Source organism: Pseudonaja textilis, chromosome 4 (assembly GCF_049901715.1).
Source record: "Pseudonaja textilis isolate UNSWEBS1 chromosome 4, rPseTex1.2, whole genome shotgun sequence".
Lineage (NCBI taxonomy): Eukaryota > Metazoa > Chordata > Lepidosauria > Squamata > Elapidae > Pseudonaja > Pseudonaja textilis.
The window spans coordinates 22,411,942-22,426,244 of NC_141993.1; the positions used below are offsets into that span (position 1 = coordinate 22,411,942).

Sequence of the window (14,303 nt, forward strand, 5' to 3'; positions counted from 1 at the left end):
TCTCCTAAATTTTACCAAATGACTCTGAGAGAGGAGACCTAGGGCTTTGTTCTGACCCAACGGGTTCCCAAAGAGCAACACAGACAAAGGCAGCAGCCCCCATCTTTCAAGGTTTAATAACCAATTCTGTTCTGAAGGCTGCTTTCCACTAATTAGCTCCGACAAGAAAGAGCCAAGTTGTTTGTCAAGGCTGCCAAAAACCCAGAGATAAGAAGATTTCTCCAAACACGAACTAAGATGTCCACCAGTTGAGCTTAAGAGCTTCTTTATTGTCTACAAAGAATGCTTTTCCAAACCTGGCTTTTATCCTCTTGAGGGAGGGTCCATTACCTTGCAGCCTTACTCCCAAGTCACCTATGCTGCTGTAGTTGTTCTTTCCTCCAAGTAATCCTTCGTGCACGTGCACTTGGCACAGGCTCCTTGGGAACCTCCTCGTCACTGCTGCCAGCCCCCACAATCTCTGAAGGCAGCAGTCCAGTCCCTGATGGTCCTGGCCCTTCATCAGAGTCCTCGCTCTCCTCAGCCATCTGCACCTGTGCAGCTAACCACAACAGACTTGTTCCCTCTCCAGGCAGAAGGGATTCCACAAGTAACCCAGGCCTGAGCCATACAGAGTTTTAAGGGTGAGAACCTTAAACCTTGAATTTCACCTAGAAGCATACTGGGAGTAAATGCTGCATGCACAATAACCAGCATAATTTGGTATGCTCAAAACAGGATATACCGCTAAATTCTTAACCAGACAAAGCTTCGGAGTGTTCTTCAAAAACAGCCCTTTGTAGAGTACATTGCAGTAGTCCAATGAAGAAGCAACTAAGGCATTATGGCATATCAAATTTTTCAACTTTCAATTTCCAAACATTAGGGGTGCTCAAAAGTTGTGACATGCCTTGGGGATTGTAAAGATATTTTGGTTACTTTAATATAATTTAGATGTGCTTGGTAAGTAACTACATAAATATCACGACTTTTTTACCTTTTGTTTGTTTCGTAAGGCATGAGCAACTTTGCGAGAATCTCCTGGCCCAGGAACAAATGCAATTCATGCCCAAAATTGATTTTTGCAACACTTCCCCAGCTGTAGCTGCCACCTACTCTTTGAGCAAGAGTCCTGACTCTTGGAAGACACCCAACTGTATGCCAACTCAATCCAAATGAGTGTTCTCCCATCACAAAGAAAATATCCAGCTGCAACTGGAACAAACTTCCAAATACCATTTCAACCCCCCCCAATCCCCCAGAGCCTAGTCCTAAATCACCACCCTCAGCATGATACTTACATTATATGTAGATATATGCAGTATATTGACATACATATTTTCATGTCTAAAATTGAAAGACTAAAGAGTGTACATGTGATACAACATTAAAGAAACATAGAAGATATTAGTTTGAAAACCACAGAAAATAATTCAGACCCCAACATCAAATAAAATGTCATTAAATAGTTTTCATACAAAGAAGTAGAAAACCTAAGACTAAAACTTGGAATCAAGAACACTGAATCCCATCTTTCATGTTGATAGCTTGGGACAGCTATTCTGACATCTAAAGACAGAGCCGACTAATATGATTTGCAGAAAATTGCTGCCTAATTGGGTCAATTTATTGTCAGAGAAGCTTTGTACTCTTTCATCTGTTCATTTTATGGTCACCCACACTACCTAATTATTCTTCCTTCCAAAGTAGGTTGCTTCTGCAAATGATCACAGAAAGTACTACTGGCATTATGAGAATTCTGTCTTTAAAGATGTTTCGGTTTCATAAATCATCATTTATTCCTAGGTATTTTTCATCAGCTTTTTCAAAGTCACAGAGGTGGAAAACAACCAAAACAAAATAAAACTTCAAGCTTCCTAAGTTTGAAAAAGACCAATACAGGAATACAGAATAGAAAGTAAAGAATTAGAGTTCCTTTTGTTCTTACAGACAAAAGAGGTTTTTAAACTAAGCCCTTTTAGCCCTGTAGCTTCTTTCACTGGGGAACAGAGATGAAATGTGTTTTAACTGTTGCTGTACGGGAAGAAGGATATATGGTAGATAAAGTTTCTCTAGCATCCCAATTCTCCACCTACTGACCCAGTTTCATAAATAATAAGCTATATTTTGTCATAGGGATACAGCTATACAAGCTTGAAAAAATAAATCCTTCTTTTTTCATGAATCTCATGATATCAAAAACTTTCCCTTCTGAAATAATCACAATTTCAATATCATTTATTTAATTTCTATATTCATTTGAATCCCACCTTTATTATTTTAATAGTAACTTTGAGAGGAATCTTGGAATCCTAGTGGACAATCACTTCAATATGAGCCAGCAGTGTGCCGCAGCAGCCAAAAAAAGCCAACATAGTCCTAGGCTGCATTAACAGAATCATGTAGAGAGTTAATGCCACTTTAAAATGCCTTTGGTAAAAACCACATTTGGAATATTACATCCAGTTTCGGTGGCCACAATATATAAAAGACATATGGAAATTCTAGAAAAAGTGCACAGAAGAGCAACAAAGAGGATTACGGGACTGGAGCTAAAATATATGAAGAATAGTTGCAAGAATTGGGTATTGTTTAGTTGAATGAAAAGTAGGACTAGGGATGACACAATACAGTGTTCCAATATCTCAGGGGTTGCCACAAAGAAGAGGAGGTCAAACTAATTTCCAAAGCACCTGAAGGCAGGCCAAAAGCAATGGATGGAAACTGATCAAAGTGAGAACCAATCTTGAACTAAGAAGAAACTCCTGACAATTAATCAGTGAGAATGGCTTGCCTCCAGAAGTGGTCCAACACGGTAGGTTTTTAAGAAGACATTGGACAGCCATTTGTCTGAAATCGTATAGGGTTTCCTGCCTGAGCAAGGAATTGGATTAGAAGACCTCCAAGATCCCTTCCAACTCTGTTGTTCTGTTATTTTTACAAATATCTAAAGACAGAAAACATAGCCAACATATATACTCCTATTGTCCCCACAACAACAACCCTGTGAGGTGAGGTTAGTTGAGAGAGAGTGAATGGCCCAAAGTCACCTACAGTAGCTGGCTTTCATGGCTAAGGCAGCACTCAAACTCATAGTCTGCCATTTTCTAGCCTACCACCTTAATCACTAGACCAAACTGGCTCTTATGTCTTTAGTTTGTTCTGCCACTCATTAAAATTAACCAGGATCTAACAATCATGGTTTTATTTATTATGCAATCAATTGCCCATGTTCAATAAAATAGGCATTTTGTTGCTAGCATGAAGAAACAGTAGAAAATGCCCTAGTATGCAGATTTAATGGGCTTTTATTTTCAGTAATTTTGAGGTTTTTTAAACTTTGACACCTTCTTTCCTTGATCCTAATATATTATTTTCCTCCCCACAAAATTTGTTTTTTCATAATATGCTAACTGGATTATGCTAATGGAATTATTGTTTCTTTTGAGATTTGATCTGAAACAAGAGTAATCTGTGGGATCTTAACAAACAAGTTCAGGTACATATATATCTTACTGTCCACCATGAAAAGTCAGGGTTTTTTTTTTTTTTATAATGGCAGTATATAAATGTAATCATTAAATACACATATATCTCAGAGGTGGTATTCAGCATGTTCTGATCAGTTCTGGAGAACTGGTAGTGGAAATTTTGAGTAGTTCAGAGAACCGGCAAATACCACCTCTGATTGGAGATTTTACAGTATCCTTCACCTGCCACGCCCATCAAGCCACACCCACCAAGTCACGGCCACAGAATCGGTAGTAAAAAGAAATTTGAATCCCACCACTGATATATCTAGATCTGGGCTGTCAAACTTGCGGCCCGCAGACACCATGACAAAGTGAGTTTGATATTCCTGATCTAGATGATTACCCAGTGTATGCAAGGGTGTAGGCGAGAATAACAGCACTTGTCACCCCTTCAAAGCCATTCAAAAATCCCATCTGTTCTCTAACCAGTCTCAATGTCAGTACATTGAGACTGGTTGTACAACAGATGGGATTCTTTTAATACTCTACTTTTTTCTCCATAATCCATAATACTCAGGGTTTTAACACTCCCTGTTGTGGTTTGCCAGTAGAAGGTGCAGACGGCTGAGGTCTCAGAGAGTGAGGACTCAGATGAGGGGCCTGCATGTGATGTAGGGATTGGGCCAGGACCACCAGGAAGTGGAGTGCTGCCTTTGGAGATTGTGGAGGCTGGCAGCAGTGATGCAGAGGACCCTGAGGAGCCCTGTGTCCAGTGCATGTGCGCACAGGGCTGTTTGTAGGAAAGAGCAGCTGCAGCAGCATGGGTGACTCGGGAGTAAGGCTGCAAGGTAATGGCCCCTCCCTTAAGAGATAAAAGCCAGCCTGAGAGACCGGTATACTTTGCAGGAAGCAAAGAAGTTCTTGTACTTCAAGCCTTGTGGAAGTTCGGACTATCTTGGTTTGTATTTGAAGACTTTTTGTTTGGAATATTTCTTGGCAACTTAATCTAGTGCTTTTGGCAGCCTTCTACAACCTTGGCAAGGTTCGTTCTTATCAGAGACAATTAGTTTTAGTAGCCTTTTAACCGTGAATTAACAGAATTCACAGAGAAGCATTAAAAGGTTTTGCTTTTATCTCTGTCTGGTGTTTGTTTTCTTGGAACAAGGTTTGGGTCAGAACACTCTGGCCCAAGGACTGGATGCATCATGCGCTGGCCATGCCTATACCTGGTTTAGCAAAGGGAAAAAAGTCCCGTCATGTGACAATGCCATGATGACATGAGTTTGACACCCCTGCTTTAGATGCAGTTTTTAATCACATTATTTTGCTAACCACTAAAGGTAGTTCATTATTTACTTATTTTCGACTCTTTAAATGGGGAAAACTCTTTGCTTAAATGTGCATCTAACAGATTTTTACACTGCATTAAGTTTAGCTTTTGGTATAATCTTATTGCTATGCATGGATTCTTCAGCAGTAAACCTTATTTGCATTAGCTGCCTAAAGGTCCCAGAACTTTTTGATGGAAGAACAGATTCAGCAGAGCCACAACTAATCAAAATATTGAATATAGAGAATATACAATTTAAAATCACTTTACTACCTGTAAATAGGCCTAGAGTATATAAATTGCTATGGGCTTGTTAAGAAAAGAAAAGCTTCCAATATTTAAATGAGTGAAATAAGTTATTCACTTTTTAAATGTGACAGATAAATAATAAACAAACCTTTTTTGCTGACTTCCGTATTTGCTTTGGGGTACATTAGCGCTATAGAAATACTTCAGTGAAAATTGTTAAGAAAAAATCCTCATTAAGTACTTCCTGAGTATGAGAAGATGCCATAAACGACTCGACTTATTTTATTAATGCTCATTTAGTGTTAACCTGGATAAAATAAATAATACATATTCAAACTATCTTTGTATGTGAATATATACACACACACACATATTCCACTTGACTAGGAGATGATTTCCAATGCACTCAAAAAATAATGAAATGAGAATGAATCAGGAAATGGCCATATTGCTTTAATAAAACTTGTTCTCACTTCAAACTGGACATTTTTTCAATAAAGGTTATTATCTATGGAGAGGAATTCTTACTCAAAAATATGCCTTGGAAGTTTGCCTGTGTACATGATGAACTAAATCTTTTCATTTCAACTTTGTGCCTGAGTTGCTTTGTTTTTACTCTACCCACGAAGCTTCTAGTACTGCGACACACAAATAGAATGTGTATCTATGCTTAAGTGAAAATGTATTTATGAGATAGAAGGTACTTTGGATCCAAAACCACAGGCAGAAGATTCATTAAAACACATCTTAAGAAATATTAAACACTGTTAGACCAGGCTATGATGCTTATTGATGCCAAAGCCAAGATTATGAACAATGAATATCAGAATATATATCACACATTGTTCTATATCCTTAACTATATGGTTAGTTCACATATAACACAATGACAGAACATAGTGACCACAGTTTGGGAGATTAATTAATATATTATCCTCTTCTAAGGAAAAATTACTAATTATATAATAATTAAACTTGGTGTATGAACCATGCTATTAGCAGAAGCTGAAATATGACAATGAAATATGTTGCATGTTTAATAATAAGTCACAATGGCAATAAAATGTAGAAAAGAAAAGATGGCAGATAAATGGGAGATGGTTGGAGATTGGAATTCAACCCTAGTCAGCTCAACCCTGGTCGGAATATAACATCTGCCCCCTGCCAATGTAAAGAAGCTCATATCTCAACTTGTCCTATACTATACTGTATGCTTTCAGAAAAAGAAAAAAATAACTTCTATGATATTAAATTAACCTTTTAAAGTCCAAAATTAATAATTTCATATGGTCAGACTTTGAAAGAAAAGAGAGAGAGAGAATTAAATTTTGATATTGCAGCATAGAATCAACTCAGTTATCCTTTGAATACACTCATAATGTTCAATACTTTGCTGTAAAATTGAATTTCTTTCCTTGTTCTGAGGTAATATCAAACAATCGACACAGTAATGGGATGGATAGGGGAGAGGCAGCAATAAAGGAATGTGTAGCTATAACTAGATCTAGATACAGATATATAGAATGCTAATATAGCTTGGGTAAAGTTTTGCAAAAACTGTTAAGAGAAAATAAACAATTCACTTCTAGAAAAACATTGAAAAGAGACTCATCGTAATCTTGTTTCATTCTGCTTAGTGTAAAGGGCTTACAGGGAAACTTCAGTAGATTTTCAAGATTCTGTTAGCAGATCCTACAACAATAAAATACATTGAGACTGTCCATGCAATGTCTACTCCTGACTTGAAAACCTGACATAATGCCAGGGTGTCAAACTCGCATCATCACAGTAGTGCCACGCGACCTATCAGAACTTTTTTCCCCTTCACTAAACTGGGCGGGGGCATGGTCAGTACATGACACATGATGCATCTGGCCCACGGGCTGTGAGTTTGACAGCCCTGCTATAGTGATTAAGATGTTGGGCTAGGAATGAGGAGACCCAGGGTCAGGTCAACCTCAGCCCAGTGTCTTTCTCTCTCAGCCCAAGTGCTTCCCATAGAGGGGCTGTTACGGTTTTGTTACCACTCACGCCAAAATAGATTTGGCAGGCATGGGATGGTCTCCTTTCCCTTTGTTCCATGCTGTTGTCTCAGTGAAAAAACACAACTGGATATCCATTGAAGACATTCATGCATTTGCTAATTCAGAGACTGATGTAAAAGAGGCCAGAAATGTTTTATGAATGAAATCATTTGGAACTGAAAAAGATAGAAACCAATTGATTGATCCATCCATCCCTTGACATGCCATAGATCTTTTGATAAAGAGAAGTAGAACTAGAAGAGATAGATTGATTAACTTATCTTGTACCACATACAAATAGAAGTGGGATGGGTTTTTTTTTATTCTCTGTCTGTCTGTCTATCTATCTATCTATCTATCTATCTATCTATCTATCTCTTCCTGACTGCCGATCTATCTATCTATCTACCTACCTACCTACCTATCTATCCATCCATCCATCTATCATCTACCTAGGTGAACGGTTTCCATTATTTCCAGTTGGAAGAAACTGTTGCAAGAAAAGGGAGAGCAGGAAATTGATGATGCCACACGTCCCTCCCCACCACACACAGAGGAAAATGCAACTACAACCACTTCAACCATCAACTAATATGAAGCTCTTGCTCTTGCAAAACTCACTCACTCAGTCCCAGGTTTTCAGTATTTGACATCCAAATGACCACCATAAAGTTGTACTTCCAACTTGGAATGTGGTTTGGTGATCCCTGCTTACTGATCCCTGCTTACTGATCCCCATTTAGAGATCCCCATTTACTAGCTTCCTCTCCTGCTATGATATCATACTGGTCCAGAAAACATGGACTGTTGATAACATGCTATTAAATGGATTTCATTGACTGATGAGCAAAACAGAGCCAGCAGTATGGTAGAACAAAAAGAGATCTGGGGATTCTAGTCTCCACTCCACTACATTCCATATCAAAGCACCTCTCTCACTCAAGGTATATGCCATTGCTGCATTAATCCAATCACAATGCCCAGTTGATAATATTTATATATCCCCAATGAGATTAGATTAACTAGAGACTTAGATGTGTATTTCATTTAATAGTAAGTTTGATGAAGGGTGGTCATGCAAAGTAAGATATAAGCCCGAAAGTCATCTCACCAATGCCATTGGAATTGAGAAAGGTGTATAGCAAGGTTGTATATTGGCTTGCTTCCCTCTTATTACATGATGGGCCTCAACAAAATTTTTCACTCCTCAAAACTAGTTTGCAGGATCTTCTCTATTTTACTCTATGCAGAAGATCCACAATAGTCTCAAGAACCCCTATTGGTCATACAAGAGCAATGAGAAAACTAACACAATATTGCAAGGAAGACCAGCTAGAACCCAATGATCTGAAAATCAAAATTATGGCATTTGCCAAAAGACTCCAAAATCAACCCTTGAAGATAAATGGCCACACAATGGAGCAGATCTCCTGATTCAAATATCAGGAAGTAGTCTTACATTCTGCCAAAAAATTCCTTTGCCACCCATAAATTCCTCAAGACAAGAAATGGTCAATACATTTCTGGAGCACTTGAATTATTGGAAGTTAAGCCAATATCACAATTTCTCTATGGTGCTCGGATGGTCCCTTTTTCCAATTTTGCACCATTAAACTCAGTCCAACTTTTGGGTCCTTCAAGCCCCAGAATATGTCTCAAATGCTACCCAAAGGCTAGACATAGACCTCATTAAAGTAGACTCTAGAGTGTAGGTGACCATGCTCAACTCCTGGCTCAGACTATCCTGTTCTCCCCTTTGATCTTGTCCCATTAACTATGAGTGATGATTTTCAATCCAAATGAAAAGAGGCAGTGGCAACTAAAATCTCATCCTTGGGCTTCCCTCCAGGCCTTCTACTTCACACAAGATATGATCAGGCCAAAGCATTAATTAAAAAGCGTGTAGCTAAGTCCTCAGCCTTCACTGACAGTAAACCCAACAGAAATTCTGTGTCCCCTATGGCATACTTAAGTAACCTCACACAACCTAACCACCAAAGGGCCTTTACTGCGGCACAGTATTATACCGTCTCCTTAGCTGTACTTGAAGACCAATACAAGAAGATTCCCCTACTCAGAAAGACCTTGTCTCATGATTTTGGACCTATAGAAACCACAGAATATGCACCTCCCTGCTACTTGCTGACCCCAACCCTACTATAACGTACAATGTTTCCAGGTTCTACACAGCAGCACTTGAAATCTGTCAAAAGATGACTTGTGCCATAAAACAGCTTTAATAAGCACTTAGCTCCTATTAGTAATTTTTATTATTATATATTTAATTTGTCATGGTTCCCCATATCCCCCTATTGCTCTACTACTCCTTTTGGATTCTTTTTAAATTCCTTTTTGATTTTTGTTTTTGTTTTTATTTTAGTTTTTATATGTTTTATTTTAAAATGTATATCTTTCATGCTTTTCAGTTCTTTGTACCTACCCTCCTTAGTTTGATTTATGATCATAATAAAGGTTCAATTTGAGGGCTACCGAAATTCTTAATATAATAGTTTTCAAGCTATCTAATCAACAGATCAGAATCCTTTTTAAAGGCTAAGCAGGATTTTTATGCTCTATCTTAACTAGTTTATGTTATTTACGATTAGGTTCTACTTGTACCTAACCATCACAGTACCATATCCTGGAAACTTGGGTTTTGTGTAATTGCCTACGCCACTGCTTTCATGTTGTCCCCAGACCAAGACAGAAATATTGCAATACCAGAGCACTATTATATCCCTGTTTTTTCCAATGCCATTAAAATGCAGCCTCAAATACAACACAATCAATTAGATTTAAGACAAAGATGGGGTGCAATACACTGATTTCACTGAAACATATTTCCCCTCCACACAAGAATATGACTCATCATTTTTTTGTGTACAAGATATTCCTATCCAATCATAAATTAAACTGCATATTTATTATTAAGGTTGACTCAGCCTTCCATCCTTCCGAGGTCAGTAAAATGAAGACCAAGATTGTCGGGGGCAATATGCTGACTCTGTATCCTGCTTAGAGAGGACTGTAAAGCACTGTAAAGCAGTATATAAGTCTAAGTGCTATTGCTATTAATGACTTCTCATTTTCCACAGGTTGCTTTCCCCCTCTCCCATTGAATGCAGTAATAAAACACTGAAAAAAAATGAATTCTCTTTACCCGGACAACCCCAGTGACCTGTTGGATACTTAAACCTTTCTAGTAGTGTTCTTTTTCTTTTCTAAATGAAGGAGCTTATACAGTATTTCCATCCATTAAATAACTTTTAATTAAAGGAGATTTATGTTAATATATTTGATTCTTGTATAATTATATATCTCAACTTTCTGACACTTTGATACTACATTAGGGAAATCAAAACTACTTGAATCCTTTTCAAGAGGCTTAAATTCAAATTTAATAAAATTAAAATACGCATAGTTAAATCTCTTTTCTTTTCTAACTCATTTAAGTTCCATTTTCTACATCCCCAAAGCATACAGTAATACCTTTATCTGAGAGATACAAATACATATTTTTAAAGTATACTATTATTAAATATTACTTTAAAAAGCATTAGGCCATATAATGTTTTAAGAAACATAATTATTTTATATCTTGAATAAATCTGTTTTTAAAAGAGAAATTCCTAATGGATCTGTAAAAATTGTTCTTTCTATGTGTTTATTGTTACTTACTTTTCTACTACCGGCCTTAAGGGCAGAGGTGGTATTCAGCAGGTTCTGACCAGTTCTGGAGAACTGGTAGTGGAAATTTTGAGTAGTTTGGAGAACTGGCAAATACCACCTCTGACCGGAGATTTTACACTATCCTTCCCCTGCCACGTCCACCAAGGCACGCCCACAGAACCGGTAGTAAAAAAATTGGAATCCCACCACTGCTTAAGAGGAATAACTATTATGATAAAAGGCAAACAATAATTAATCTGAGACTTCAATCACTGCCCCCTATTTTCAAGCTCTTATGCCATTAATATAATTAAAAGAGCAAATTAAAAATGATGAATTGAAATGAGCACTCATTCACAAGCTCCTCCTCCAACAATATATATATATTCTCTCCAAGCAGGGCAATAAATGAAGCATGCTTCCAAAAGACAAATACATAAACCAGTGCCATACCTTTTTAAAAATTCCATATATTCTGTATGCTTGATAAGGCCAGTCCTCATCATTATTGTTTGGAAACATTGCCGATCAATAGCCCAAAGTTTCACATTTACGAGAGCTGCGGGGGAAAAATAACAAGTGGAATTTTGATTAGCATATTTTTATTTTCAAAAAACTTTATAAATTGCAGTACCAATGAGAAAACCTGAAAATTATTGTTTGCTTTTTCTGTTTTCAAACCAAGAAAAGAAAAACAAAATATATTGGGCAATTAATATTATGGTCTGTGTTCATTAATTCTTCACTGTAAATTGATATAAATAATTTATCCTAAAATTGGAGGCAATTTTCTAGAGAAGTCATGTCTTTAAAAAAAAAGATAGGATTATAATTTTCTTAACAAATGCTCAAAATCAACCACTTCTCATTAATTCCTTAGGCAATTTGTTATGCCTTCAGGTGTTCAAATAATGCTAGCTTAGTTTTTTTGTTTTTGTTTTAAATGCAGGACACCAATGTGGTCTTGCACCTTCTTGGATTTGGCTCTAGAATTTTCTTTTTTCTTCATTGAACAAAGGACATACAAGATTGTCTAAATCACAATCGATGGGAATCAGTGTATGTTCCAGTGGGATATCTTTTATATAAACAAAAGGAGGAGTTTAAAAAGGATGCAGTCAAAAGGAAAAGTTCCAGATTATTTTCACGGATCACTTCACCTTAGAACAGTGTTTTCCAAATTTAGCAATGTTATGATATGTGGATTTCAACTCCTTCTCATACTTGCTGGGTAATTTTGGAAGTTGAAGTCAACACATCTTAGAATTGTCAAGGTTGGGAAACACTGTTCTAGAAAATGATGATTAAACTAGGAATGATATCATTTGCTTAAATATGACAGAAATGTTTTAAGACTGTAACAGGGACATTGTATGTAAACAGGATTGTTCAGAGATTAAACGGTATTCAAAAGATCCTCATGACAGAAATTAATTGCAAGACTGGAGTGCTACTTGGTTGGTCTCATTTACATCCTAACTCACATCATTGTTTGAGTTGGAGCAAAATATCACCTTGAACTCTTGAACAACAGGTGAGATATAATATAAACAAATAGATAATCCAAGTCCCCTAGAAAAATACTGAAAAACTTAGATGTATGCAGAGCAAACCCTAGAAGTTTAGAATTAAGATTCGTACTTTCCAGCACAATTTTTGGTGGATTCTTGTTTTTATTTTCCTCTAAAGTGGCCTCATGATACTTAAATTCAGATGCTGATCAGAGGTTTAAAATCCCTCTTCCAGATGCTTCTTTTCTCAAATTCATCTTCTTACAGAGAAATGAGGCGGGGGGAGGAGGGCAGACTTCAAATCCTCCAAGTCTGGAATACTTATAAGGAAAACTACTAGGTTGGTTGCCCGATAGGTAACTGGTGGAATATAACATATCGTAAGAGTCAGTGTATTTAATGGAATTTATTACTTCTTTTATGAATGAAAATAGGATTGCAACCTCAGGCAGCAAACCTATGCATGCATATTACAAAGAAAGTTCAATTTAATTTAACACACTTTCATTCTGAATAAGTATAGATAGAATTAGATTATATTATTACTGTCTGATTGCATGCACACCTATAGAGAGAATGATTTCACTGAGGCTCATGAGGATTATTGGCAGATTAATGCATATCAGTTTCCAACCACAGTTTCCAGCCATAAAATCAGGAACGAACAATTCATTAAATCAGAAAAGAAGGCAAGAATTCCCATTTTAATTTTTCTCTTGAAGCAACTGCTACTTAAACAAATTGGAACAATTCTTCTACCAAATTGTAGAGTCTGCTCCACATGCTTTCACCTACCAGACATATCAGTATGTTTAATATAATAATAGAAATTAAGCTAGTCTTTTCTATTTCTAGGAATATTATGCTTATCATCATCATTTTTATTACCATTAATACCACTTTATAAAATCTTAATAAAACCACATCTGGAATACTGCATCCAGTTTTGGTCACCACAAATGTTGAAACTTTGGAAAAAGTACAGAGAAGAGCAACTAAGATGATTAAGGGCCTGGAGACTCAAACATATGAAGAATGGTTACCGGAACTGGGTATGGCTAGTCTAGAGAAAAGAACGACTAAAGAATGACATGATAACATTATTCCAGTATTTGAGGGGCTGCCACAAAGAAGAGGGTGGTCATCTTATTTTCCAAAGCACCAGAAGGCAGGACAAGAAACAATGGTTGGAATCTAATCAAGGAGAGAAGCAAGCTGGAATTAAGGAGAAACTAACAGTGACAACAATTAACCAGTGGAACAGTTTGACTTCAGAAGTAGTGGGTGCTTCATCACTGAAGGTTTTTAAGAAGAGACTGGACAGCCACTTGTCTGAAATAGTATAGGATCTCCGCTTGACCTGAGCATAGATTGGAAGACCTCCAAGGTGCCTTCCAGCTCTATTCTCTATATTTCACTCCTTACAAAAAAGAAACAGCTCACGCATCAGAAATGGGGGAAGGGCAGACAGAGGAAGGGTTTTTTTTTTCAAAACTATGAATATGACACCCAGCATGAGAGAGATTTTTTAAAAAGTTAAACATTCCAGTGATTTCATGTGCAATTTGTAAATCGTCTGCATTAGCTGTTTTGATTGCCATTTATCTTTTCAAGCCGGGATTTTCAGTGCCCTGAAAGAATTCATCAACAGATGCATGGTGCTGCATAGCAAGTGTTCTGAGTGACAGGCAAGATGACCAAAGGAATACAGAATGAATTGAGGAAGTGTGCTGTCATGAGTTTAAAGCGGGCTTAAATAATCACTTAGATGTCTGCCAATGGAATTTGTCATGTTGTTTCATCTATTTCTTTTTTTCCTAATTCCCTAAATGAATCCATATGCTTCATATTACTCTTTTCTTAAAAAACAACAACAAACCCATGAATTCTTCAATAAATCATCTTCAGTTTGGGTAAGGGGCAGATTATCTACATATTTATTTATATAGTATCCCTTTCTCTCTCTCTCTCTCTCTCTCCACATACCCCCTAAATGAAAACGTAATCCTAACATTTTCATAGCTCTGAGGTGATCCCCAGATTATTTGGGATAATTTTAAAGATTAAG

General features: G+C 37.0%; 1 protein-coding gene across 2 annotated transcripts in view; it reads right to left on the minus strand.

Moving 5' to 3' along the window:
• The window catches only part of PRKG1 (protein kinase cGMP-dependent 1), an 878,222-nt gene that overhangs the window by 250,239 nt on the left and 613,680 nt on the right, over positions 1 to 14,303 (minus strand). For both annotated transcript variants that reach the window (XM_026719912.2, XM_026719913.2), the window contains exon 4: positions 11,178 to 11,283. In XM_026719912.2, the coding sequence (XP_026575697.1) occupies positions 11,178 to 11,283 (106 nt within the window). The remainder of the gene's footprint in view (positions 1 to 11,177; positions 11,284 to 14,303) is intronic.